General features: G+C 41.4%; 1 protein-coding gene across 1 annotated transcript in view; it reads left to right on the forward strand.

Moving 5' to 3' along the window:
• Positions 1-22,530: 22,530 nt before the first annotated feature.
• Positions 22,531-24,986, forward strand: part of sec63 (SEC63 homolog, protein translocation regulator) — a 94,361-nt gene continuing 91,905 nt past the window's right edge. The window contains exon 1 of the mRNA XM_059982992.1: positions 22,531-22,764. Coding sequence (XP_059838975.1) covers positions 22,641-22,764 — 124 coding nt within the window. The 5' untranslated portion in view covers positions 22,531-22,640. The remainder of the gene's footprint in view (positions 22,765-24,986) is intronic.

Below are 24,986 nucleotides of genomic sequence, written 5' to 3' on the forward strand. Positions count from 1 at the left end.
GTACTGGGCAAAATTCTCAGGCACATACATATATATGTATAGCTAGGGTGATATGACTTTTGCACTGTACTGCTGCCACAAAACACCCCACAAATTTCATGATATAAGGGAGTGATAATAAACCTGATTCTGACAGAGGTCTTTATTGTGGATTGAGAATCTGAAAGGGGCAGGGAGAGGGGTATCATGGTTGGAGAAACAGAAAGGGAGAAGAGAGAGCGCGGGGAGCACCAGGAAGACATTCTGTAATGGTCAATAGTGCAATTGTTTGGAATCAAATGTGAATCAAATGTGTCATTTGGTGTCTCAGGGCTGGGTGTGTTTGCACCAGCATCACCACCCCACCTCCACTGCCACTGGCACTCCTTCTCTGCCACCTGTCCCATACCCCTCCCTCCCGCGGCACTCCACCCTTGCCATTCCCACATTTCTTAGCTCACTCCAGATTTACAAACTTGCTCTCGACTCCAGGTTGGCAAATACAATACTGTGCAAAAGCCTTGGACACCCTAGGTGCCTCAGAGTTTTTCATAGTACTGTCAGCATTATACTTGAGAAATGTATCCAAATAAAATTTACAGAATAGCTTGGCACCTGATGAAACCCAGCATTTTGAATGACTTTCCCATTTAGCGTTGCTGCTTGTGCTGAAATTGCGAATGTGGTGGAGTGATAAACCAAATTGTTGCTGTTAGCTCTGTGACAGTTATTACTGATGCAGAAGACCCCTACGTGTAGTGCTTAGCAAATTCTGCAAAGAAAATGCATAATGCGATCATATTCCAAAATCTGTGAACCCATTCAGTACCCAGACATCTTACATGATTATTGTTCAATTACCACAAATGAAAATTTATTCTGACCATACCGTGGATTCAAATCGTATGTTTCTAACCACCAAAGTCAATACAATAAATAGTGGAAATTGATTTCTCACTTGCACATTGTGCACATTGATATTTTATTCAGTATTATAAAAAAACAAGAACACAAAATCCTCAAAGCATCTTTAAATAAATATTACATTGATTATTATTCAGCTGTTAGCACGGGTCTAATGTTGCTAACACTTACAGGAGAGGTGTGAATGACGATTTCTCATCATCTGTGAACTGATTCAAACTGTTCACAATTCCAGAGCCACTTCATGACAGATTGAGCAAGATGCACGTAACATCATGCTAGTTAGAATATGGACGAGGAAGTCATGGAGAGAATGATCCCTGCAGAAAGCCGAAGGGGTGAGGGGAAAATGTGCCTCATGGTGGGATCCTTTTGGAGCTGACAGAAGCTGATATGTTGAACACATGGACTCATCGGAAAACTAGGGATCACTATCCCTATTATTTTAGGGGTGGGGTTGAGGCAAGGGAAGATGTATAGGAAATTTAAGAGGTACAGGTGAGGGATGCATCCACAGCAGAAAGGGGTAGACCTGTTTTCTGAAAAAGGAGTAAGTGGCTTGTGTTGTCATTTCCTTGTTTTGTTTTGCTGTTGTTGCTGCTTGTGTTGTTCTGCCGAACACGGTGAGCACGCTATGTTGGTGCCAGAATATGTGGCGACATTAGCGGGCTGCTCCCAGCTCGTCATTGGGTGCATTGGTTGTTAACACAAGTGACACATTTCATTGTTTGTTTCAATGCACACGTGATAAGTAAATCTGATTCGGAACCTTGGATGGCTTGGAAAGGAAAGCCTCTTAACAAGAACAGATGTGGTGGAGACAGAGGAAGTGAGAAAAGGAAATTGCATCCTTGCAAGTGATTAGATTGGAAAAGGTGCAGCTGAGGTAATTGTGGGAATCAGTGGGTTCTTTGAATACATCAGTGGATAATCTATCCCCTGAGATTGAGACAGTGATATCAAGAATGGGAAGAGAGCTGGCCGACATGGACCAAGTGAATTTGAGGGCAGGGTAGAAGTTGATGGTGAAATTGACAAGCTCTGCATGGGTGCAACACCTACGCAGTCATCAATGTAGTAGGAGCATTTCTGGTCTAGGCTTGGAAAATGGATAGCCAATGAAATGATAGGCATAATTGAAGCCCATATGAGTGCCCATTACTACACCATTGCCCGGGAGAAGCTGAAAGAGAAGTTCAGTTTTGAGGTTCGGTACCAGTTCTGCCATTTGGAGAAGGGCGATGGTGAAGGGGAACTGGTTGGGTTTATTACCCAGAAAGAAACGGAGAGCCCGAGGCCAGCCTGATGGGGGTCAAAAGTATACAGGGACATACACGGATAAAATGAAGAGGCTTGGGCCAGGGAACTATAAGGCGTTAAACTGGTGGACAGCATGCAAGACGTCTTGGATATAGGAGGGATGGGATAAGTTGGAGCTGCAAAACAAGGATACGAGTTTGATTAGGTTGTTACAATATGCACCTTTGAAACTCACCCAATCATCTTATTCATTTTCATGTAAGTTCTTCAAATGATCACCCTGGATTTCCAGGTTAAAATAGATTTAAAAGAATTAAATTTGCAGAGTGGAGATTTAATTAGCCATAACTGCCATCCAATTTTAATAGAATGAGTGACTTAGCTGGGTCTAGAGCAAGGATTTCCTTTATGTCATGGATCAATACCATTAAGCAAGTGGCCATGGACCCCAGTTTGGTAAACCATGGTCTAGAGAAACAAAGTTGCTTCTTATGGGCCCACAGAACTACCCTGGAGCATTTCCAACGTCTACCTGCGCTTGCCCCACTCAAGTTTAGCTCCAACCTGTTCCCTCATCAGGTCCATCCAACATGGGGTTGATTTTGGCCTTCTAAGGAGATGGAAATGATTGTAACCCATAGTTTTGTCAGGCAGTATCAATTGAGATGTGAGTGACAATGAATCAGGTCTTTTGTTAGTGACTTTTGTTGAGTACTGGATCAAATTTAAAAAAATAACACTCTCTGTTTCTTTGTCCCCTCTGTTTATTCTTTGTCTTTCTTGTTTGACAATTGTGGTATGGTTTGAATGCCATTGCACCTCTTATAAAGTAGAACCAAGGGGCATAGGTGACAACAGGGCTTTGCTTTCAGATGAGCTCAATGCCTTCTCAGCTCACTTTGACCATTAAAACATGGAGGAATCATAATGAATCCCTGACGATCCTGTGATTCTACTCTCTGAGAATAACACGTGAGCACCCTTCAGGAGAATGAGCCCACAAAAAACATCCAGCCCAGATGGGGTAGCTGGCCAAGTACAAAAGACGCTTTAAACTCTCACTTCAGCAATCTGAGAAACCCACGTGCTTCAAGGAGACTTCACTTATACCAATCCCTAGGAAGAATGTGGTAACCTGCCTCAATGACAATCGTTCAATAGCACTTATATCCATAGTGATGAAGCGTTTTGAGAGATTGGTGATGAAACATGTCAACTCCTGCCCGAAAGAATCAACTTGGATCTGCTCCTATTTGCCTACTAGAGCAACAAATCCACAGCAGATGCCACCTCAATGGCTCTTCATACAACCTGGTATTATCTGGACACCAAAGATGCATATATCAGGAAGTTCTTTATCGATTACAGCTCTGCATTCAATATCATCCTCCTCTAAAACTAATTAATAAGCTTCAAGACCTTGGCCTCAATTCCTCTTTGTGCAATTGGATCCTGGATTTCCTCACTTGCAGACCCCAATCAGTTCGGACTGGCAACAATAACTCCTCCACAATCTCTGTCAGCACAGTTGCACCACAGGGCTGAGTTCTTAGTCCCCTGCTCTGCTCACTTTGTACTTAATGACTGTGTGGCTAAGCACAACTCCAATGCCATATTCAAGTTTACTGATGACACCACTGATGTTGGATAAATCAAGGGTGATGTCAAATAAGCACATTGAAGGGAGATCGAAAATCTGGCTGAGTGGTGTCATAACAACAACCTCAATGTCAACAAGACCATGGAACTGATTATTGACTTCAGGAGAAGGAAAACAGAGGTCCATGAGCCAGTACTCTTTGAAGGATCAGAGGTGGAGAGGGTCAGCAATTTTAAATTGCTCGCTGTTATCATTTAGGACATGTGCTGGACCCAATGTTTAAGTACAATTATGAAAAAAGCACTACAGTGCCTTAACTTCCTTAGGAGTTTGCGAAGATTCGACATGAAATCTAAAACATTGACAAGCTGCTATAGATGTGTAGTGGAGAGTATATTGACTGGCTGCATCACAGACTGATATGGAAACACCAATGCCCTACAAATATACTGCACAAAGTAGTAAATAATGGGTAAACCCCTCTCACCCACTGAGAACATCTACGTTAAACGCTGTCACAGAAAAGCAACATCTATCATCAGGGGCCCCCTCCATCTAGGTCTTGTTCTCTTCTCACTGCTGCCATCAGGAAGAAGGTACAGGAGCGTTAGGACTCACACCAGCAGGTTCAGGAACAGTTATTACCTCTCAACCATCAGGCTCTTGAACCAAAGGGGGTAACTTCACTCAGCTTCACTTGTCCCATCATTGAAATGTTCCCACACCCTGTGGACTCACTTTCAAGGACTTTTCATCTCATATTCTCAATATTTACTGCTAATTATTTATCATTCTTTCTTTCTTTTTTATTTGCCCTGTTTGTTGTCCTTTGCACTCTGGTTGAATGTCCAAGTTGGTGCAGACTTTCATTGATTCCATTGTGGTCATTATTCTATTATGGATTTATTGTGTTTGCCTGCAAGAAAATGAATCTCAGGGTTGTATATGGTGACATATATGTACTTTGACAATAAATTTACTTTGAATTCTGAGGTTTGAATAGGCTCATAGTTTTTTTTTAGTTGAGTTAATTCCAATCTAACTGGGACAGTTATCTTTGATCTATAATGTTAATTGTATAAATGTAAGTATCTACACTTTGTTTCCTCTAAACACTTGAGTTCATACCTTATTTTCACTACTGAGTTACCCATCTAAGCAGCTCAAGATTAATGGAAGAGCATGCAGTATACACTCAGTGGCCACTTTATTAGGTACCCTGTACCTAATAAAATGGCTACTGAGCGTATGTTTGTTGTATTTGGCTGCTGTGGGCCATCCACTTCAAGGTTTGATGCATTCAGAGATGCCCTTTTGCACACCACTGTTGTAATGTGTGGTTATTTACGTTACCGTCACCTTCCTGTTCGCTTGAACCAGTCTGCCCATTCTCCTCTGGCCTCTCGTTAACAACGTGTTTTCGCCCACAGAACTGCTGCATACCAGATTTTTTTTTGTTTCTCACACCATTCTCTGTTAACTCTAGAGACTGTTGTGTGTGAAAATCCCAAGAAATCAGCACTTTCTGAGATACTCAACCACCCTGTCCAGCACGAACAATCATTCCACAGTCAGAGTCACTTAGATCACATTTCTTCTCCATTCAAATGTTTGGTTTGAACAACAAATGAACCCCTTGACCATGTCTGAATGTTTTTATGCATTAAGCTGCTGCCACATGATTGGCTAATTAGATATTTGCATTAACAATCAGGTGTAGTGGCCTGAGTGTAAATTTATTTTTACTCTCAGGTGACAAAATGAATGAATTCAAAATATGTGCTAAAGAGAAGTCTGAGTCGAAATTACAACTGGAAACTATGGGGTCTAAGCGTCCGGCATGGACTAGAAGGGCCGAGGTGGCCTGTTTCCATGCTGTAATTGTTATATGGTTATACGGTTATATGGTCTGAAGGACCCATTTTCCTATTCAAATTCACTTGTGTTTGACTCTCTGATCTATGGGTTATTCCCGGGGACGCACACGGAGACCAACATCCGGTGCTGCTGGCAGATCATCAACTCGGTGAAAGACGCTCTTTGGTCGGCCCAAAACGTGATGGTCTTCCAGTACATGGAGATGTCCGTGGGGGAATGCTGCCAACTGGCACATTCTCGGATGCAGGAGTACGTGCTGAGGGACGCACTGACACTTGGTGCAGCCACCCCAAGGGCCCGGTGGGGAGGGACCACAGTCTAGGGTTCTTTCCCCGTGGGAGTTGAGGGGTGGGGGGGGGGTGGGGTGTATACCCCTGAACAAGTGTATGTAAATATGAAGTAACAGAGTGCCACCTGGGTGGCTAAAGTGTGGGAATGTAAAGACTGTAATGGAAACATTTGTAAAGGACTGGGTGTCATTGAATGGTTTATTGTAAATAATTTTATTTTTGAATAAAGTATATTTTGATTTAAAAAAATCACTTGTGTTTCTTTTCTCCTAATTTCCAGTGTGAACAAAATAATTTGCACATGGACATTATAGCAAATGCCTTTGAGGGGGACCTTGCCAGTTTGGGGGAGAGACTAAGGAACAGAAAATGAAGTTATGAGTCACCCTAAGGGCTATCATTTTAGCTGCTGAAAACATGATGGTTGCAACCAAGCGCTCTTGATAATGAACACTGAAATACTATCCAGTGAATGGTTTGTGCTGTTAGAATCGTAGGGCCATACAGCACAGAAACAGGCATTCTGACTGGCTGCGTCAACGTTTAGTATGGAGGTGGGGTGCTACGGCTCAGGATTGAAGTAAGCTGCAGAGTTGTAAAATTAGTCAGCTCCATCACGGATACTAGTATCTGTAGTATCCAGGACATCTTCAAGGAGTGGTGCCTCAGAAAGGCAGCATCCATTATTAAGGACCCCCCATAACCCAGGACATGTCCTCTTCTCATTGCTACCATCAGGGAGGAGGTACAGAAGCCTGAAGACACACACTCAGAGATTCAAGAACAGCTTCTTCCCCTCTGCCATCCAGTGTCTTGGTGGACATTGAACCCATGAACATTACCACTTTACTATCTAATTTCTATTTTTGCACTACTTAATTTAACTATTATATATATAATACTGTAATTCAGTCTTTTTTTCTCTCTATTATTATGTATTGCAATGTGCTGCTGCCGCAAGGTTAAAAGATTTCATGACATATGTCGGTGATATTAAACTTGATTCTGATTCCTTTTGACCTGCCTTAGCCCTCTATGCCTTTTGTATTCAAGTACCAGTCAAAACCTTTTTAAACATTGTTAACTGTACGTATCTTTACCACCTCCTCTGGCAGATCTCCTTTACATTTCTCCCCTCCCATCCGTCTGTGCTCTCTACTCCTAGCCTCCCCTGCACTGGCTTTTCTTACCCATCACTGCTGCTCTCAACTGACGTGAAACATGGGAGGGTACTGATTCATCATTCAGGAAAGGGTGTTAGACAGTAACTAGCAGGACATTTCCTTGACTATATTTGGGCTTTAACCCATTAGATTTCATGCAGTCTGCAAACAACTTCGAGGTGTGCTGGAGCTAGCCCTGACTATATACCAGAGCTGCTGCTTCCAGTGGGTCTGTTCTTCTGGTAGGGCAGGTCAAAGCCAGAGGTAGTAGAGATTTGAAATGCGATGCAGAATGGAAACTGCACCAACCGTCAAACACCCAACTGTGCTAATCCCATTTTTCTTCCACATATCCTTATTTCTCTTGTAACCCACCGATATAAGGGGGAATTTACAGGAGCTAATCAACAAGCACGTTGCTGATATACAAGATGAAACTGAGGCACTTGTAAAGGGGCCGTGGGAAAATTGATAATGATGAGATAGGATGAATGAGAAAAAGGCCTATAGAGACTTGTATAAAGATGCTTCTCTCAGGGTCAAACCATCTTCATACAGATTCGTAATTTAGGAATATGCTATTCTCTGCAGGAGCTCTGTACTGATTATTTTCCCCTTATCCTTACAGCATCCTTGCCTAATAACTTGAGGAATGCCACAAATTCTTATACATCAACCAGGGGCAATTTGGCAGAAGAAGAAACAGGATGATACTATTTGATGAAGCAGAAGTATTTATAAATTACAAGTCACATCCTGAAAGTTGCTGAGAATTTTTTTTGGGAATATTCTAAAAATGATTCTGCTTTCTCTTTGCCCATTTCAATTCATTCTTTATGTATAACTAAACCAGAGTTGAGACGCATGGAAAAAGCATTAGGAATGAACCAACAAAACTGCAGAGTTAATTCTGTGATCCACATTCCCACTGAGCGCAGCTTATTGCTAGCAGCAATGAAGCACAGAATTATTTTCATTGTTCCTTTGTTAAAACACAAAACAGACCTCCCCTCAGTATTTACTGTAGTTCTGGTTTTGCTGTTGTCGATCAAACATCAGGAGATCAGAATCTAATTTTGAGTAAGGTCACAAACCTTAAATGTTAACTCCGTTTGCCCGTCCATGGTTGCTACATGACTTGGTGAGTGTTTCCAGTATTTTTAGCTTTTAGTCCAATATTCCCTGTGACTTAATCAAACTTTATTTGAGAATGTGTTGGTGAAATGCACTGCATTGTTAAGGCTGAGGACGAATAGCAAATTCAAACAAAGCATACGCAAGAACACAAGATGAAAGAGAAGAAATAGGCCATTTGGCCTCTCAATCTTGATCCATGTTCCTCAGACTTGCCATCTAAGCAACCGGTCCAGTGAGTCTTCCCGTGCTTCCTTGGAAGTGACTATAACCCCGTTCAGGTACGGAGACCAAAAAGTTTACAATATTCCAATTGTGGGCTCATCTCGTTCTGGTAATGCATTTTTACTTGTGCAATCAAATCCTCTGTTAGTAAAATCCAACATGCTATTTACCTTCCTAACTGTCTGTTGGCTGTTTCAAGTGATTTGTGTACCAATCGGGGAAAGGCCACCTTAGATAGGGTGTTGTGTCATAACCCAGATCTTATTTGTCAGCTTAATGTATAGGAAACCTTAGGAGGCAGCGACCATAATATGACTGAATTCATATTGCAACTTGAGAGGGAGAAACTCAAGTCAGATATAAAGGGTATTACAGAGGCATGAGAGAAGAGCTTGCCCAGGTGGACTGGAGGGGGATACTGGTGGGGATGACGGCAGAACATAGGTGGCTGAAGTTTCTGGGCATAGTTCACAAGGTGTAGGATAGATATATCCCACAGAAGCTGTTCGCAAATGGCAGGGGTAGGCAAACCGTGACTGACAAGGGAAGCTAAGGACTGCATAAAAGCCATGGAAAGGGGCATATAAGGTAGCAAAAGTGAGTGGGAAGTTGGATGATTGGGAAGCTTTAAAAATCCAACAAAAGGCAACTAAAGAAGCTATAAGAATGGAAAAGATGAAATATGAGGGCAGACTAACCAACAATATAAAGCAGGATACCAGAAGATTTTTTTCATTTATAAAAAGAATAGGGAGGTGAGAGTTAATATTGGACCAGTGGAAAGTGATGCCGGTGAGGTAGTAATGGGGGTAAAGAAATGGCAGATGAATTTATTAAGTACTTTGCTTCAGTCATTACAGTGGAAGACCCTAGCTGCGTGCCAGAGGTCCGAGATTGTCGGGGAGCAGGAGTGAGTGCCATTGCTATTACAAAGGAGAAATTGCTAGGCAAACTCAAAGGTCTTAAGGTGGATAAGTCACCTGGACCAGATGGATTACGTCCCAGGGCCCTGAGAGAGGTTGCTGAAGAGATAACTGATGCACTGGTCATGATCTTTCAAGAATCACTTGATTCTGGAATGGTCCCGGAGGACTGGAAAATTGCAAATGTTACTCCACTCTTTAAGAAGGGAGGAGGACAACAGAGAGGGAATTATAGGTTGGTTAGCCTAGCCTCAGTGGTTGGGAAAGTGTTGGAGTCCATTATTAAGGATGAGGTTTCAGGGTACTTTAAGATCAATGATAAAATTCGTCAAAGTCAGCATAGTTTCTATGAAGGGAAATCTTGCCTGACAAATCTGTTAGAATTCTTCGAGGAAGTAGCAAGCAGGGTGGACCAAGGAGAAACTGTGGATGTTATTTACTTAGATTTTTCAGAAAGCATTTGATAAGGTGCCACACATGAGGCTGCTTAACAAGATAAAATCCTATGGTGTTACAGGAAAGGTACTGGCATGGATAGAGGAATGGCTGACAGGCAGGAGGCAGTGAATAAAGGGGGCTTTTCTGGTTGGCTGTCAGTGACTAGTGGTGTTACTTTAGGAGTCAGTATTGGATCCGCTACTTTTCACATTGTTTTGTGTGGTAAACTATATATACCTGCCTGGACATGCCCCTCCCCCCCCTCTGCTGACTGCTCCTGTGGCTCCTCCCACAGACCCCTGTATTAAGGCGGTTGGAAGCACTGCTCCTCCCTCAGTCTCCGAGATACCGTGCTCCCTTTTGCTGCTAATAAAAGCCTATCGTTCACCTCCCATCTCCGAGAGTTATTGATGGTGCATCAGTTTGTCAATGATTTAAACAGTGGAATTGATGGCTTTGTGGCAAAGTTTGCAGATGATATAAAGGTAGTTGGAGGGGTAGGTAGTGCTGAGGAAGCAATGTGAGTACAGCAGGACTTAGATAAATTGGAAGAATGGGCAAAAAGGCGGCAGATGGAATACAGTGTTGGGAAATGTATGATAATACATTTTGGCAAAAGGAACAATACTGTAGACTGTTATCTAAATGGAGAGAAAGTTGAAACATCAGAGGTGCATAGGACTTAGGAGCCCTCGTGTAAGACTCCCAGAAGGTTAACTTACAGGTTGAGACTGTGGTAAAGAAGGCAAATGCAATGTTGGCATCTATTTCAAGGGGAACAGAATATAAAAACAAGGAGGTAATGCTGCACGGAGTATTGTCAACAGTTCTGGGCCCCTTATCTAGAAAGGATGTGTTGTCAATGGAGAGAGTCAAGAGGAGGTTCACAAGGATGATTCTGGGAATGAAGGAGTTAATATATGAGGAACGTCTGGCGACTTTGGGCCTGTACTCTGTAGAATGGATGCATGGGGATCAGAATGAAACCTACCAAATGGTGAAAGGACTAGATAAGGTGGATGTGGAGAGGATGTTTCCATTGGTGGGGGTTATCCAGAACTAGAGGGCACAACCTCAAAATTGAGGTGCGACCTTTTAGAACAGAATTAAGGAGGAATTATTTTAGCCAAAGAGTGGTGAATCTGTGGAATGTTCTGAAACAGACTGCAGTGGAGGCCAAGTCCGTGGGTATATTTAAAGTGGAAGTTGATAGATTCCTGATTGTTTGGGGCATTGAGGGGTATGGTGAAAGGACAGGTGTATGGGGTTGAATGGGATCTGGGATCAGCCATGATGAAATGGCAGAGCAGTCACGATGGGCTGAATGGCCTATTTCTGCTCCTATGGTCTAAAGGCATCAGGTGCCTTCCAATATCAACACTTTGCAGTCTCTCACATATTTCTTAGTTTTTTTCTGTCCATGCTCTTCATGGACAAATTGCACTCCATCCATTTTGTGGTTGCAGAAAATCCAAATACACCACAATCAATCTACCAGATATATCTCCTCAAAGAAATCCAATAGAAATCAAACATGACTTCTCTTTCATAAATCTATGTTGAATCTACTTAGTCATATTATTATTTTCCAAATGTCTTGCCATCATGTCTCTAATAATAGATTCCAGCATTTCCCCAATTGAAACACCAGGCTAACAGTTTGGAAGTTCACTATTAAAGATAAAGATTGCCTTGCCTTGCCTTGTGCCCTTAACTCCTGGTGGCGTCATCGGGGCACCGTCATGACAAGCTTTGCATCAGTCTGTTCCATCTGTCGCGGTTGTGTGTCAGAGCCTGGGTCTCTGTCCATTCTTTAATGTTGTCCGTCCATCTTTTCCTCTGTCTGCCTCGCTTTCTTTTCCCATCCACAGTTCCTTGTAGACCAGTCTTTGCAAGGCCACTGGATCTTGTTACATGGCCGTACCATCTCAGCTTTCTTTTCTTCACCATTGCGAGAAGGTCTTTACGAGGGCCATTGTGGTGCTGGATGGTCTTGCAGACCTGCTCGCTTGTGATGTGGTCCAAGTATGAGATGCCCAAGATGTTGCGATAGCATCTCATCTCCAATGCCTGTATCTTCCTTTATAGCTCTGTTGTGAGGGTCCATGTCTCACATGTGTACAGGAAGATGGAGAATACCAATGCACGCAGGAGTCTTTATCCTAGTAAAGATAAAGATTAGCTTTATTTATAATGTGAACATCAAAACACAGTGAAATGCATCATTTGCATCAATGACCAACATAGTTCAAAGATTGTGCTGGGAGCATCTATGCTTCTAGCTCTAATGTAGTATGCCCACAATTCATTATCCCTAAACTATACATCTTTGGAATGTGGAAGGAAACTGGGGCACCCACACAGTCATGGGGAGTACGTGCAAACTCCGTACAAACAGCAGCAGGAACTGAACACCATCACCAGTGTTATAAAGCATTGTGATAACCAGTATGCTACTGTGTTGCCCCTAGTAAAGCTTCTTCTTAAATCATGTGGTCATATTTGCCACCCACAAATCTTTAGGAATAACTCCTGAGTAATTTGATTTTTTGAAGGTGATGACCAGAGCTTTCATAATCCCATCACCACCTCTTTCAAAACTCTAGATTTTCAGGTCCTTGAGATTTATTACTTTATACTTTTATTGACTTCGCCATTAACATTTATTTTAGTAAAATTAATTTAGTTTAATCCATTTTTTGCATTAAATGTGTGACTAACCAGTATTTCTAGGAGCTTTTGTTTGTATTGGACAGATATAGAATATTGTTTAATTCCATTAAGAAATAGTATGCCACTTCCTTTCTCTGCATTATAAATAGGCAAATTCTTCCTCTGGGAATCTTCCAAAAACTTTTTATGAGGCATTAATTTCATTGGTTCCTAAAAAAGGAAAAGATTTATTGGAATGTGCATCCTATAGACCTACCTCTTTACTGAACGTAGATTTTATAATTCTCTCTAAGATTCTAGCCAATAGACTTGAGAATTTTTTCCTGACTGTTATCTCAAATGATGAAACTGGATTTATTAAAAATAGGTACTCATATTTTAATATTTGAAGACTGCTAAATATAATTTATTCCCCCTCAGTTAAAGAATCTGAATGTATTATGTCTCTGGATGCAGAGAAAGCTTTTGATGGGGTGGAGTGGCCTTATCTGTTTCAGGTTTTGAAGAGGTTTAATTTCGGTCTGGGATTTATTTCCTGGATTAAACTAATTTATCAAGCCCCGGTGGCTGCGATTATAACTAATAATAAAAAGTCTCCTTATTTTAGATTATATAGAGGAATTTGTCAGGGTTATCCTCTCAGTCCTTTATTATTTAATTTGGTTTTAGAATCTCTTGCTATTGCTCTTAGGGATTCTAATTCTGTGCAGGGTATTAAGAGAGGGGATAAATTACATAAGGTTTCATTATATGCAGATGATTTATTAGTTTACATTTCAGATGCTAGCAAATCTATTCCTTTTATGTTATCTATACTTATGGAGTTTAATATTTTCTCTGGATATAAACTCAATTTACGTAAAAGTGAACTATTTCCTATTAATAATTATTCTGATATGATCAAATACCTTTTAATATTGCTAAAACCTATTTTACTTACCTTGGTATTAAAATTAATAAAAATTTTAAAGGCCTGTGGCGACCCATTTCCTGGCACATCTGAACCGGCTCACAATTAGCCAGCTTTCCGGCTAAGGGAGATAGCCTACGGGGGTTTGCGAGCACAGAGCTTTGGAGCCTATGCGCCACGGGGGGCAGGTTGAGGGAGGCTTAAAAGTGAGGCTGGGGATTTCGAATAAAGTTTTTCTTCGACTGCAGTTACCGACTTCGTGTCGAAATTTTAGCGCTGCATGTAGCACACCGCTACAGGGCTATATAATTTTTCCCCTCTGATTGAATATACTCAACAAGCGCTTTCTAAATGGTCGCCTATGTAGATGTCATTAATTGGTCAAATAAATGTAATAAAAATGGTTATTTTACCAAAATTTTTATATACATATCAAGCAGTTCCATCTTTTGTTCTGAAAATATGTTTTGATAAAATAGATTCCACGATCTTGTCTTACATTTGGAATAATTCAAGCTCCAGAGTGAATAAATTTTTATTGCAAAAATCAAAAGAAGATGGAGGACTGGTGCTACCAAACCTTAGATTTTATTATTGGACAATTAATATTCGTTATATCACCTTCTGGATTCATGATATAACCAGGACTGCCCTTCATGGTTACATTTGGAGGAGAATTCGGTGAGGGGGTTTTCTTCAGCTTCTTTACTGGGGGCTCCTCTTCCTTTTTCGTTCTCCAGGATAAGTAGACAAGGTCTTAGTCCTATTGTTAAACATACTTTAAAAAATGGTTTCAGTTTCGTAGATTTTTTGAATTAAATAACTTTGTACTCTCTAGTAATATCCATTTTAACTTTTTCTTTAAACCATCAACTCTGGATAAGGCTTTTTTAATATGGAAAACTAAGGGAATAAAAACGTTTTTAGATTTGTTTTCAGAGGATTGTTTAATGTCTTTTTCACAGTTAGTGGATAAATATGATATATCTAACACACATTTTTTTAGATATTTACAAGTTAGGAATTTTTTACGTGATTTTTAACCGAATTATCCATTGGCCTATTCACCAAATTTGATTTATGCTATTTTTCAGCTTAAATCATTTCAAAAACCACTAACAGCTATTATATATAAACAGTTAATGAATACACGTATGACACCTAATGATAAGGTTAAACGTACTTGGGAAATAGAACTTCAGCATTCACTTTCGGACGATCAATGGAGTAAAATTTATTACCTAGTTAATAATTCATCTATCTGTGCACATCACCCCCTAATTCAGTTTAAGATAGTACACAGGGCCCATATGTCAAAAGATAAACTAGCGCATATTTTTTCTAATATAAGCCCCACTGTGACAGATGCAACTCTGAGGTGGCTACTCTAATTTATATGTTTTGGTCCTTTGTGAAGTTAAATACTTTTTGGAGGGATGTGTTTAGGATATTATCAAAAGTCATAGGTGTGGATTTACAACCCAATTCACTTACGGCAATCTTTGGGATTATTCCAGAGGAAACAGGAAGAGTTCCTGCTTCCGCTCAACATGTGATAGCTTTTTCAACTTTACTGGCGAGGAGAGCTATCTTGTTATACTGCAAAGATTCTAATCCACCTAATGTTTTTAACTGGCCGTCCTCCATTATATCCTGTCTAAATTTGGAGAAAATTAGAAGCTGGACATTTGACACATCTTTTAACTTTGAGCAAGTCTGGTGACCCTTTATTCAATATTTTCATATGATTTAATTTTTTCTTTCTTTTTAAATTTTTTTTTAAGGACATTTTTTTTCTTCCTTTTTTTGTTCCTCCTTATCTGCGAAGGTTCGGAGATGACTAGAAGGATGTTTTCTTTCCTCTTTTTTCCTAATTTTATCCTCAAATGGACTGCCCAATCTTGCTCCTTTTTTTGATTTAGGTTAGTTTAGTGGGTTTTTTCCCTCCTTATTAATAAAATTTCCAATCTTTTTTCTCTCTTTACGATTTGCCAAGAGGAGTTGTGGTTTTTTGTTTATATACTATATACAATAGCTTAATATTATATTTAATTGACCTTGACAGTATATATTCTTTTGTTGTTTCTACATTTTTTTGTATTATGTGTTTGCTAAAACTTCTCCTCTGATTTGTATCTTTTTCTCTGTTGAAAAATTAATAAAAAGATTGAAAATGAAAATGAAAAATGAAATAGTCGAATAGTACACAGAACAGTATAGCATAGGAACAGAACCTTTGGCCCACAATATTGTGCAGAATTAATTAAGGTACTGGCACCTTATCCCTTCTGGCTGCACATGGTCCATATCCTACATTCTCTGCATTTTCATGTGCCTATCTAAGAGCTAGATGACGTGGTGGAAATATTTCTCTTCCAAAGAAGGTGGAAGTCACTCCTTCCCTTCGCTAGCCTGCAGGTCATCCTTGGGCATGGTATAGCACCTCCTTAAGAGTCATATGAAGGCATGGGAGCAGGTGGTGGATGATCGTATGAGCAGCTGGTGCATGTCACAAGTCCTGGTTACACGACCACTGATGCCAGGCAGACAATCTTTCGAGTATTGATAATACTACCCAGAAGAAGGCAATGGTAAACCACTTCTGTAATGCTCTGCCTCTGAGTAGGTGGGTTTTGAGACAATGAAAATTGTTTAAAATCTATGTTATGCCATTAAACAGCTGTGTAAGTGAACACCCCAAGTGGCTGGGTAGAGATACGTCTCTGCCTAAGGAGGTGTTTGGTGCTCTCTCCCTCCATGAGCCTGCAAGTCTCTCTTGGGCAAGGTGTAGCACCTACTTATCCCCTCAGTCAGGGTCACGTGAAGCCAAGAAAGCAGGTGGTGGATGGTTGTATGAGCAGCTGGTGCATATCAGAAGTCACAAGTTCTGGTTACGTGACCACCGAAGCCAGGCAGACAATCTCTGAAGAGTACTGATAGTGGCTGGGGTCACTCATCTTGTAAAGACACTGCCCAGAAGAAGGCAATGGCAAACCACTTCTGTAGAAAAATATGCCAAGAACAATCATGTTTATTTAGACCATGATCACCCACATCATACAACACAGCACATAATAATGATGATATACAAGAGCCTTAATCATATCTACCTCCGACATTATCCCTGGCAATGTATTCCAGGTACCCACAATTCAGTGTAAAAATGGCCCCAAATGACTCCTTTGAACTCCCTCACCTCCACCACCTTAAATGCATGCCTTCCAGTGTTAGACATTTTGACCCTGGGAGAAAGATATGAGCTGTTTACATGTAGCCCGCGAGTTACAAACGTCCGATTTACGGACAACTCATACTTACGAACCGAGGAAGGAGAACGCTGTCCGCCATTTTAAGTCAGATCATGACACCATCCATTTTAAGTCCTTGCACTTGACACTGTGTTGAGTGTGTAACTTTGTATTTGGCTTAAATTTTTCTTAGCAAGATTCACCCTGACTCTGCCCCCCCCCCCCACCGTTTCGGTCGGCTGGTGGCGTAGTGAGATCAGGGCCGGGCTGGAGAACGGAGGTTCCTGAGTTTGATCCAGTGACAGACCGCTCCCGTGCCGGGTTGATGTCAATCCAGTGACTCCCGTACCATCCATGCCGGGTTGATGTTGAGCTCCCAACTCAACATCATAAAAAAACCACTCCTACCTCCACTTTATATTCCCAGATGGAATATTGTGGAGGAACAAATACCCAAACCCAGCACAGCTCCAACTTGACCCATTTAACCTGTCTCAGTGCAATGGACTTTAGGACCCAAGGAATTCAGTGCGGTGGCCCTTAGGACCCAGCGGACCTCGGGAGCCGGTGCAGCTCGGGACCCGCCACCTGCAGTGTTTCTATTCCGTTGATGGGAAGCGATCACGATTGAAAATAAGTGGAAATAATAAAGTGATCAGAAAGAGGTGAAACGCCATCGGTCATTAGAAAAGCGTTAGGCTACAGTCCGTCAACGATCGAAACAATTTTAAAGGATAAAGTGAGAATAATGGAGCATATGAAATGCCCTGCCCTGATGAAAGCTACAATTATTACTAAGCAATGCAGTGATTTAATTATTGGAATACATACGTTTCTTAAGTGCATAGAAAGGTAAAATATATACTATATATTAAGACAAACGTTTGACTGACGCTAAATAATACAGGATGTACTTGTTCCGAGTTACGTACAAATCTGACTTAAAGACAGACTCAGGAACAGAACTTGTTTGTAACCCGGGGACTGCCTGTATTCTATGAACGCCCTTCATAATTTTATAACCTTTTATTGGGGCTCCACCCAGCCTCTACCACTCCATAGAAAACAGAACCAGATTCAGGTTTATTATCAACTGACATGTGTTGTGAAATTATTTTTTTGTGGCAGTAGAACAGTGTAATATATAAAGTACACTGTATGCTATAATAAAAATGTATGTATTTAAATAAATTAGTAGTGCAAAATGATAGCAAAAAATAGTGAGGTAGTGTTCATGGGTTCATTGTCTATTTAGAAATCTGTTGGTGGAGGTGGAGGAAGCTTTTCCTAAAATGCCGAGTGTGTGTATTCAAGCTCCTGTACCTCCTCTCTGATGATAGCAATGAGAAGAGGGCATGACCCTTAAAGATGCATGCTGCCTTTTTGAGGCATCGGCTTTTGAAGGTGCCCTCGATGCTGCGTAGGCTAGTGCCATGAAGGAGCTGGCTGAGTTTGCAACCCTCTGCAGCTTTTTCTGATCCTGTGCAGTCATCCCTCCATACCAGATGGTGATAAAGCCAGTCAGAAGCTCTCCACAGTACATCGGTGGAAATTTCCTACTGTGTTTGTTGAGATACCAAATCTCCTCAAACTCCTAATGAAATATGGCTGCAGGACTGCCCTCTTTGTAATAGCATTAATATGTTGGGCCCAGGGTAGATCTTCTGAGATGTTGACACCCAAGAACTTGAAACTGCTGACGTGATCCTCTGCTGATCAGTCGATAAGGTCCTGGTGTCTGTTCTATCAACTTCCCCTTCCTGAAGTCCACAATCAATTCCTTGGTCTTACTGATAATTAGTGCAAGGTTGTGTTGACATCACTCAGCCAGTAATCTTCCTCATTCCTATACACCTCCTTGTCACCATCTGGGCTTCTGCCAACAATAGCTGTGGTATTGGCAAACTTACTGATGACATTTGTGCTGTGTCTAGCCACGCAGTCATGGGTGTAGAAACATGAGTACAACAGCAGGCTAAACACATATCCTGGAGGTGTGCTAGTGTTGATTGTCAGCAAGGGGGAGATGTTATCTCTGATCCTCACTGAGGATCAATTTTTTTTCGATGAGGAAGCCAAGGACCCAGTTACAGAGGAATCAATTTCGTTTGTCGTTATAGCACCCGAATCCAGTCAGCCCCCTGGCAAACATTTACTGAACCCACCCCCCCACATCTTTCCTAAAATAGAATTACCAAAACCGAATGCACTTAATTAATTCATTTATTTATTGAGATACAGCACAGAAAAGGCCCTTCTGCCCTTCTGCCCCTTCACGCCACTCCGCCCAGCAACCTTAGCCTAATCACGGGACAATTTACAATGACCAATTAACCTAGCAACTGGTATATCTTCAGACTGAGGGAGGAAATTGGAGCACCCGGAGGAAACCCATGCAGTCACGTACAAACTCCTTACAGACAGTGGGGGAGGGGGGCAGGGAATTGAACTCAGGTCGCTGGTACTGTAAAGCATTGTGCTAAGCACTACACTACTATGCCGTCCATAGTGCCTGGAATGGACACATGTCCTCACTAATCATTTTCTGCTTATCTGCCCACAGAGCTTTCAGTTTATTCCTCCTTTTGCCCTTAATTGATTTATTTGTTATCCTTTACTTAATTCTGAAACATTCTGAACCCTCAGGCTTATTGCCTTTCCTGGCAAATTTATAAGTGCTCTCTTTTGATATAATGCTATTGTTTTTTTTATATACATAATCCACACTTGAAATTCCTTTTTCTAATTGTGTGTTTGTGTTTTAAGGGCATGCATACTTGTTCCAATTTGTGTATTAAATATTTAACAGTACAGCAAAGGAACAGGCTGTATGACCCATGGCCAGTATACTAAGCCTCATGCCAAATTAAATTAACCCCTGCTACAAATGATCTATATTCCTCCATTTCCTTCACAGTCATGTGCGAAACTAAAAGCCACCATCAAATATGCTTCCGCTATCACATTTGGCAGAATGTTCTAGGCACCTTCCATCCTCTGTGTGAAAAGACATTGCCCCACACACCCCTTTACACTTCCTTCCTCTCACTCTAAAACTATGACCTCCACTAATTCAACATTTCTACCCTAAAAAGATATTCTGGCTGTCTGCCCTATTTATGGCTCATAATTTTATAAACTCCTACAGGCCTCCCCTTGGCCTCTGACATTCCAGCGAAAACAATCCAAGTTTGTCCGACCTCTCTTTATAGGTAGTACCCTCTAATCCAAGCAACTTCCTGGCAAACGTCTTCTGAAATCTCTCCATAGCAGCCACACCTTTCCTATAACAGGGCAAACAGAATTGCATGCAATACTCCCAAACTGTAATATGACATCCTAGCTCTTACATTCCATGCCCTAGCGATGAAGGCAAGCATGCCATTTGCCAGGAATTCCCCAAATTTTTTATGGCCATGGACCCTATCATTAACCAAAGGGTCCGTGGACTCCTGCAATATGCCTTCTTTGCTATTGTATCTACTTGTATTGCCAATTTTAAGAAGATATGGATGCCAAGATCCCTTTGTAAGGGTCCAGCCATTAACTGTGTGTTCCCCTTACATATAACCTCTCAAAGTGCAACACCTCACAGATACCCTGACTAAACTCAGCCTGACATTTCTTTGCCATATTCTTTTTCCTTCAAATGTTACCCATTATCCATCCACCATAAGAAATTATTTTACAGTCTGCCCCAGTCGAACTTAACCCGCACCTTCAGAAATGAATGTGCGAATGTATAGATAACAATAGATAATAGACAGACATAACAGATAACTCTAGACTCTGGGAGTCAATGCTTCCCTTTGTAACTGGACCCTTCACCTCCTAACCAACAGGCAGCAATCAGTAAGGATAGGCAATACCTCCATTGTGATTATTCTAAACAATGGTGCTCCACAATGGTGCTTCCTCAGCTACCTACTCTACTCCCTGTACATGTGACTGCTTAGCCAGATTCTCCTCGAATTCCATCTACAAGTTTACGGATGATACCACTGCAGTAACTGTAGTCAGAGTCCTACTAAGTCAGAGTATAGGAAGGAGACAGAGTGCTTAGGAACATGGTGTCATGACAACAACCTTTCCCTCAATGTCAACGAAAGAGCTGGACATTGACTTCAGAAAAGGGGATGGTGCACATGCTCCTGCCTACATGAACGGTGTTGAAGTTGAAAGTGTTGAGAGCTTCAAGTTTCTGGTGAGGAACATTATCAACAGCTCGTCCTGGTCCAACCACATTGATGTCATGGCCAAGAGAGCTCACCAACAATGCTACTTCCTCTGAAGGCTAAAGAAGTTTGGCACATTCTCATCAACCCTTACCAATCTGTGTCAATGCATCACAGAAAGCATTCCATCTGTATGCACAATGGCTTGGAATGGAAATGGCCCTCCATGTTGCAGCAAAAACTGCAGAGAGTTAGTCATAGAAAACTACAGCACAAACAGACCCTTTGGCCCATCTAGTCCATGCTGAACCATTTAAACTGCCTAGTCCCATTGACCTGTACCCAGACCATAGCACTCCCTATCTCCACTATCTATGTACCTATCCAAACTTCTTTTAAACATTGAAATCAAAATTGCATCTACCACTTGTGCTGGTAGCTCATTCCACACTCTCACCATCCTCTGAGTGAAGGAGTTTCCCTTTATACATTTCACCTTTCACCCTTTACCCATGACCTCTGGTTGTAGTCTCACCCAACCTCAATGGAAGAAGCCTGCTTGCATTTACTCTATCTACATTCCTCATAATTTTGCATACCTCTATCAAATCTTTCTTCACTCCCAGTTGTGGACACAGTTCAGCACATCGTGGAAAATAGCCTCTATGACTCTGTTTATATTTCTCACTGCCTCAGTAAAACAGCCAGCATAATGAAAGACACCACCCATCCTGGACATTCTCTCTTCTCCTCTTTCCCATTGGGCAGAAGATCAAAAGAGTCAAAGCATGTAGCACTAGGCTCAATGACAACCTCTATCTCACTGCTATCAGGTTATTGAACTAACCTCTTACACCATAAGATGGACTTCTGACCTTACATTTTATCCCGTTATAATCCTGCTGTTTACCTGCAGGGTACTCTCTGTTGTCTTTACACTTTATTCTGCATTGTTATTGCTTAAACTTGTTCTACCTCGATGCACCCTGTAAAGGTTTGATCTATACATGACACAAGGTCTTCACGGTATCCTGGCACATATGACAATATTAAACCAATACCATTTTAAATGATATTGTGATGGTTTCCACAGTCCTGAAAAATAGAAAAATCAGAACAAGAGTAGGTCCTCCCAGGTTCCTACACCATTCAATATGATCATGGCTGATCATCATTCACCTCAATACTGTATTTCTGCCCCTTTTCCATTCCTGTTGATGCCTTTGTCATCTAGAAATTTAGCAATCTCCTTAAAATATATTTAGTGACTTGGCTTCTGCTGCCCCCCGTGGTATCGAATTTCCCAGGTTATTTGCCTCTGAGTGGAGAAATTCCTGAATGTCTTCTTACACCATAACGTGAGCCAGCGACTTTTCTTTCCAGACACCTTGCTCAGAAGTGTACCTGATTTGCACTTTGTAATGCAACGTGTAGTTCACCCCCACCCCCCAATTCAGCGTGTTTCCTAATAAAGCAAGTCTTCGATTTGTGCCCTCTTCCAGTATTGGATTGATCTTTTCTTTTTACTTCAATCTCGTTAGCTTGCGGGGGCAACTCGATTCCAGGATAGCCGAGGAAGCAACCCACTCCACGACGGGCGGCGGCGGCGGCGCCCAAACGCGCGAGGACGCGCCCGACGCGCCCGAGCCGACCTCACCCCACGCCCCGCCCCTCCTTTTCCAGCGCGTGTCGCGAGTAGGCGCTGACGTCCGCTGGTGCGTGCGCACGCGCAGCGCCACGTCCGTGTTGTGAGAGCGGAGCGGAGGCCCGAAGGAACGGCGGCGTGACTGAGATTAGATAGCGGCAGCGGGAAGCCGGTGATGGCTGGGCAGCAGTTCCAGTACGACGACAGCGGCAACACCTCCTTTTATTTCCTCACATCGTTCGTGGGACTTCTAGTCATCCCGGCCACTTTCTACCTCTGGCCCAGAGACCAGAACGACGGTGAGTGAGTGCCCCCCGGAAGGCTGAGGGGGATACTTGTTCTTGAAATGTTCAACAAAATGAAAACTGCTTCCAAACAATTTCAGTGGCGAGAGTACCCCCGTATCCCCGTTCACTTCCACCCCTCCCCCTTCACACTACCGCTGAGGCCCCTGCAAACATGGACTATTGCCGCTCGACCCGAACATGCAGAGAGAGCGAATCCCCAGCACCGAGTCTTTACTGCGGGGCCTACTCCACTCCTGCAGCGAGTGGAGAGGCAGGGCGGCTGGTTAAGTGGAGGATCTTACACTGCGCCTGTTCCTTTTTCCTTTTCGCACACGGGGAAACCAAGGTAACAGATCCCATGGCGAAGCGCTGTCCAAAAGTTTTTGAGCAGATTATCTGAGCAGTTCAGACTGTCCCCTTTTGGCTATTCTGTTTTTTTTAAAACGTAGTTTAGACCACGCTTCAGTCACTTATTGATTTAAGCAGAGATTTATGCAGATTTGTTGTCTCTTGCATCTAAAACAGCTGCGAAGCGAGTCCTGGTGAAGGGTCTCGGCCCGAAACGTCGACTGTTTATTAATTTCCATAGATGTTGCCTGATCCTGGATCCTCCAGCATTTTGTGCGTGTTGTCTTTCCAATCTGCGAATTTTCTCGTGTATGCGAAGTGTTATTTTTTTCTTTGTAATATTGAGGTGTTCCCGAAACTTCCCAGCATCTTTCTTCATTTTTTCATTATGCCTATGTTTGTTTGGGAACTTTAATTCTTTTGAGCCTCTCAGAATTGCACTGCCCTTTCTCGTAAAGTAATTGTTTAGTAATCTAGTATCTATCTAAATAAACAATTCAGATACTGGTCATTTGAAAAATGTTGTACAGTTGGTAAATCAGCATTTGTAAAGCAAGAAGTTGAGTTATCCAGCTGGTTGAAAACTGCACCTGAAACAGTAAATATTTTAACTTTACAGACGCCAATGGAGCTTCAATGTTACCATATGTTGGCTGTAATTGAATCTAATGAATTGTGATGGCATTTGAAACTGAAGTGTTTGGTAAAATAAGCTCGGAGACCAATGGGAATCAAAGCTGGTTATTAACAGAAGCTATTTAGCTTTGCATTTGGAACTTTATAGAAAATGTCTTAATGGGAATATCAGATTTGTTTCATAGTTATACATACAAACAACTGGCTGAACTAAATTTTAGATGAGTGTGAAATCAATTGAGTTATTACGACATAAATGATGCAGATCTAAGATATTTGTTAACATTTATCTTTTTATTGGATTGCTACATATATTTTAATGTGCTTGACTGAATTGGATTTGATATTTTTTCTAAAGAAATACTGAGTTTCCCCATCCTTGCATACAGTATGTGTGAGCTGTTTCTGGAGAAACACCATGAACTTTGAAGAATTAACTTAATGTATATTTTAATTTAACCTAGGGATTCTAGATTTACACAGAAGGAATTAATGCAGTGTTTTGTGACTTGAAGTCACACATCCTTTGGTGAATATCTTGGACTATGTTGTGATGTGGTTTAAGAATGTAAATATGCTTTTGGCATGTTTATCTCTTCATGACTGGAATGGTTTCCCTTTGTAGAAACTTTAAATTTTTATCCTTAATGTCAACGTGGCTGAATTTATTAAGAGCTCAAATGTTCTCAACAATTCATTCAGGCTTCTTTACACTGTTAATTTGTTTTTCTGCTTCTTAATTACTATATATTCACTCAAATATAGGGATTGGACCTGCACATTCTTATCTTTAATGGTGCTATTTGTAATGTCATTTGAACATTGGGACAGAACTGAAGCTATAGTTTTTTTTGAGATACAGTGTTGAAAATTTAATTTTGAGCAATTCCAAATATTTATTAGTTTTTAAGTGAATAAGTTTCTTCTTCTCTCAGTATTAAGTGACCAGCTTTCTATTTTGAGACTGTGACTCCTTCTGGACACACTGTCACACTGTTTATTTTGTCAACCCCTGTTAGAATTTTGTGTACTTCAATAAATCCTCATTCATCTAAATGTGGGAGTACAACCTAGTTTGCATAAGCTTTCCTCTTGTGACAAATGCACTATCCCAAGAATCAGTATGGTAAGCCTAAAATCACTCTGTTTTTCAAGAATGTACTTCCTTTGGTGGGGAACCCAATGTTTCTGTGTAAGGGGTCTATGTAATTGGAGCAAGATGCCTTACTGTTGAACCTACATTCTAGTGA

The sequence above is a fragment of the Hypanus sabinus genome, chromosome 10 (genome assembly GCF_030144855.1).
Source record: "Hypanus sabinus isolate sHypSab1 chromosome 10, sHypSab1.hap1, whole genome shotgun sequence".
Taxonomy (NCBI): domain Eukaryota; kingdom Metazoa; phylum Chordata; class Chondrichthyes; order Myliobatiformes; family Dasyatidae; genus Hypanus; species Hypanus sabinus.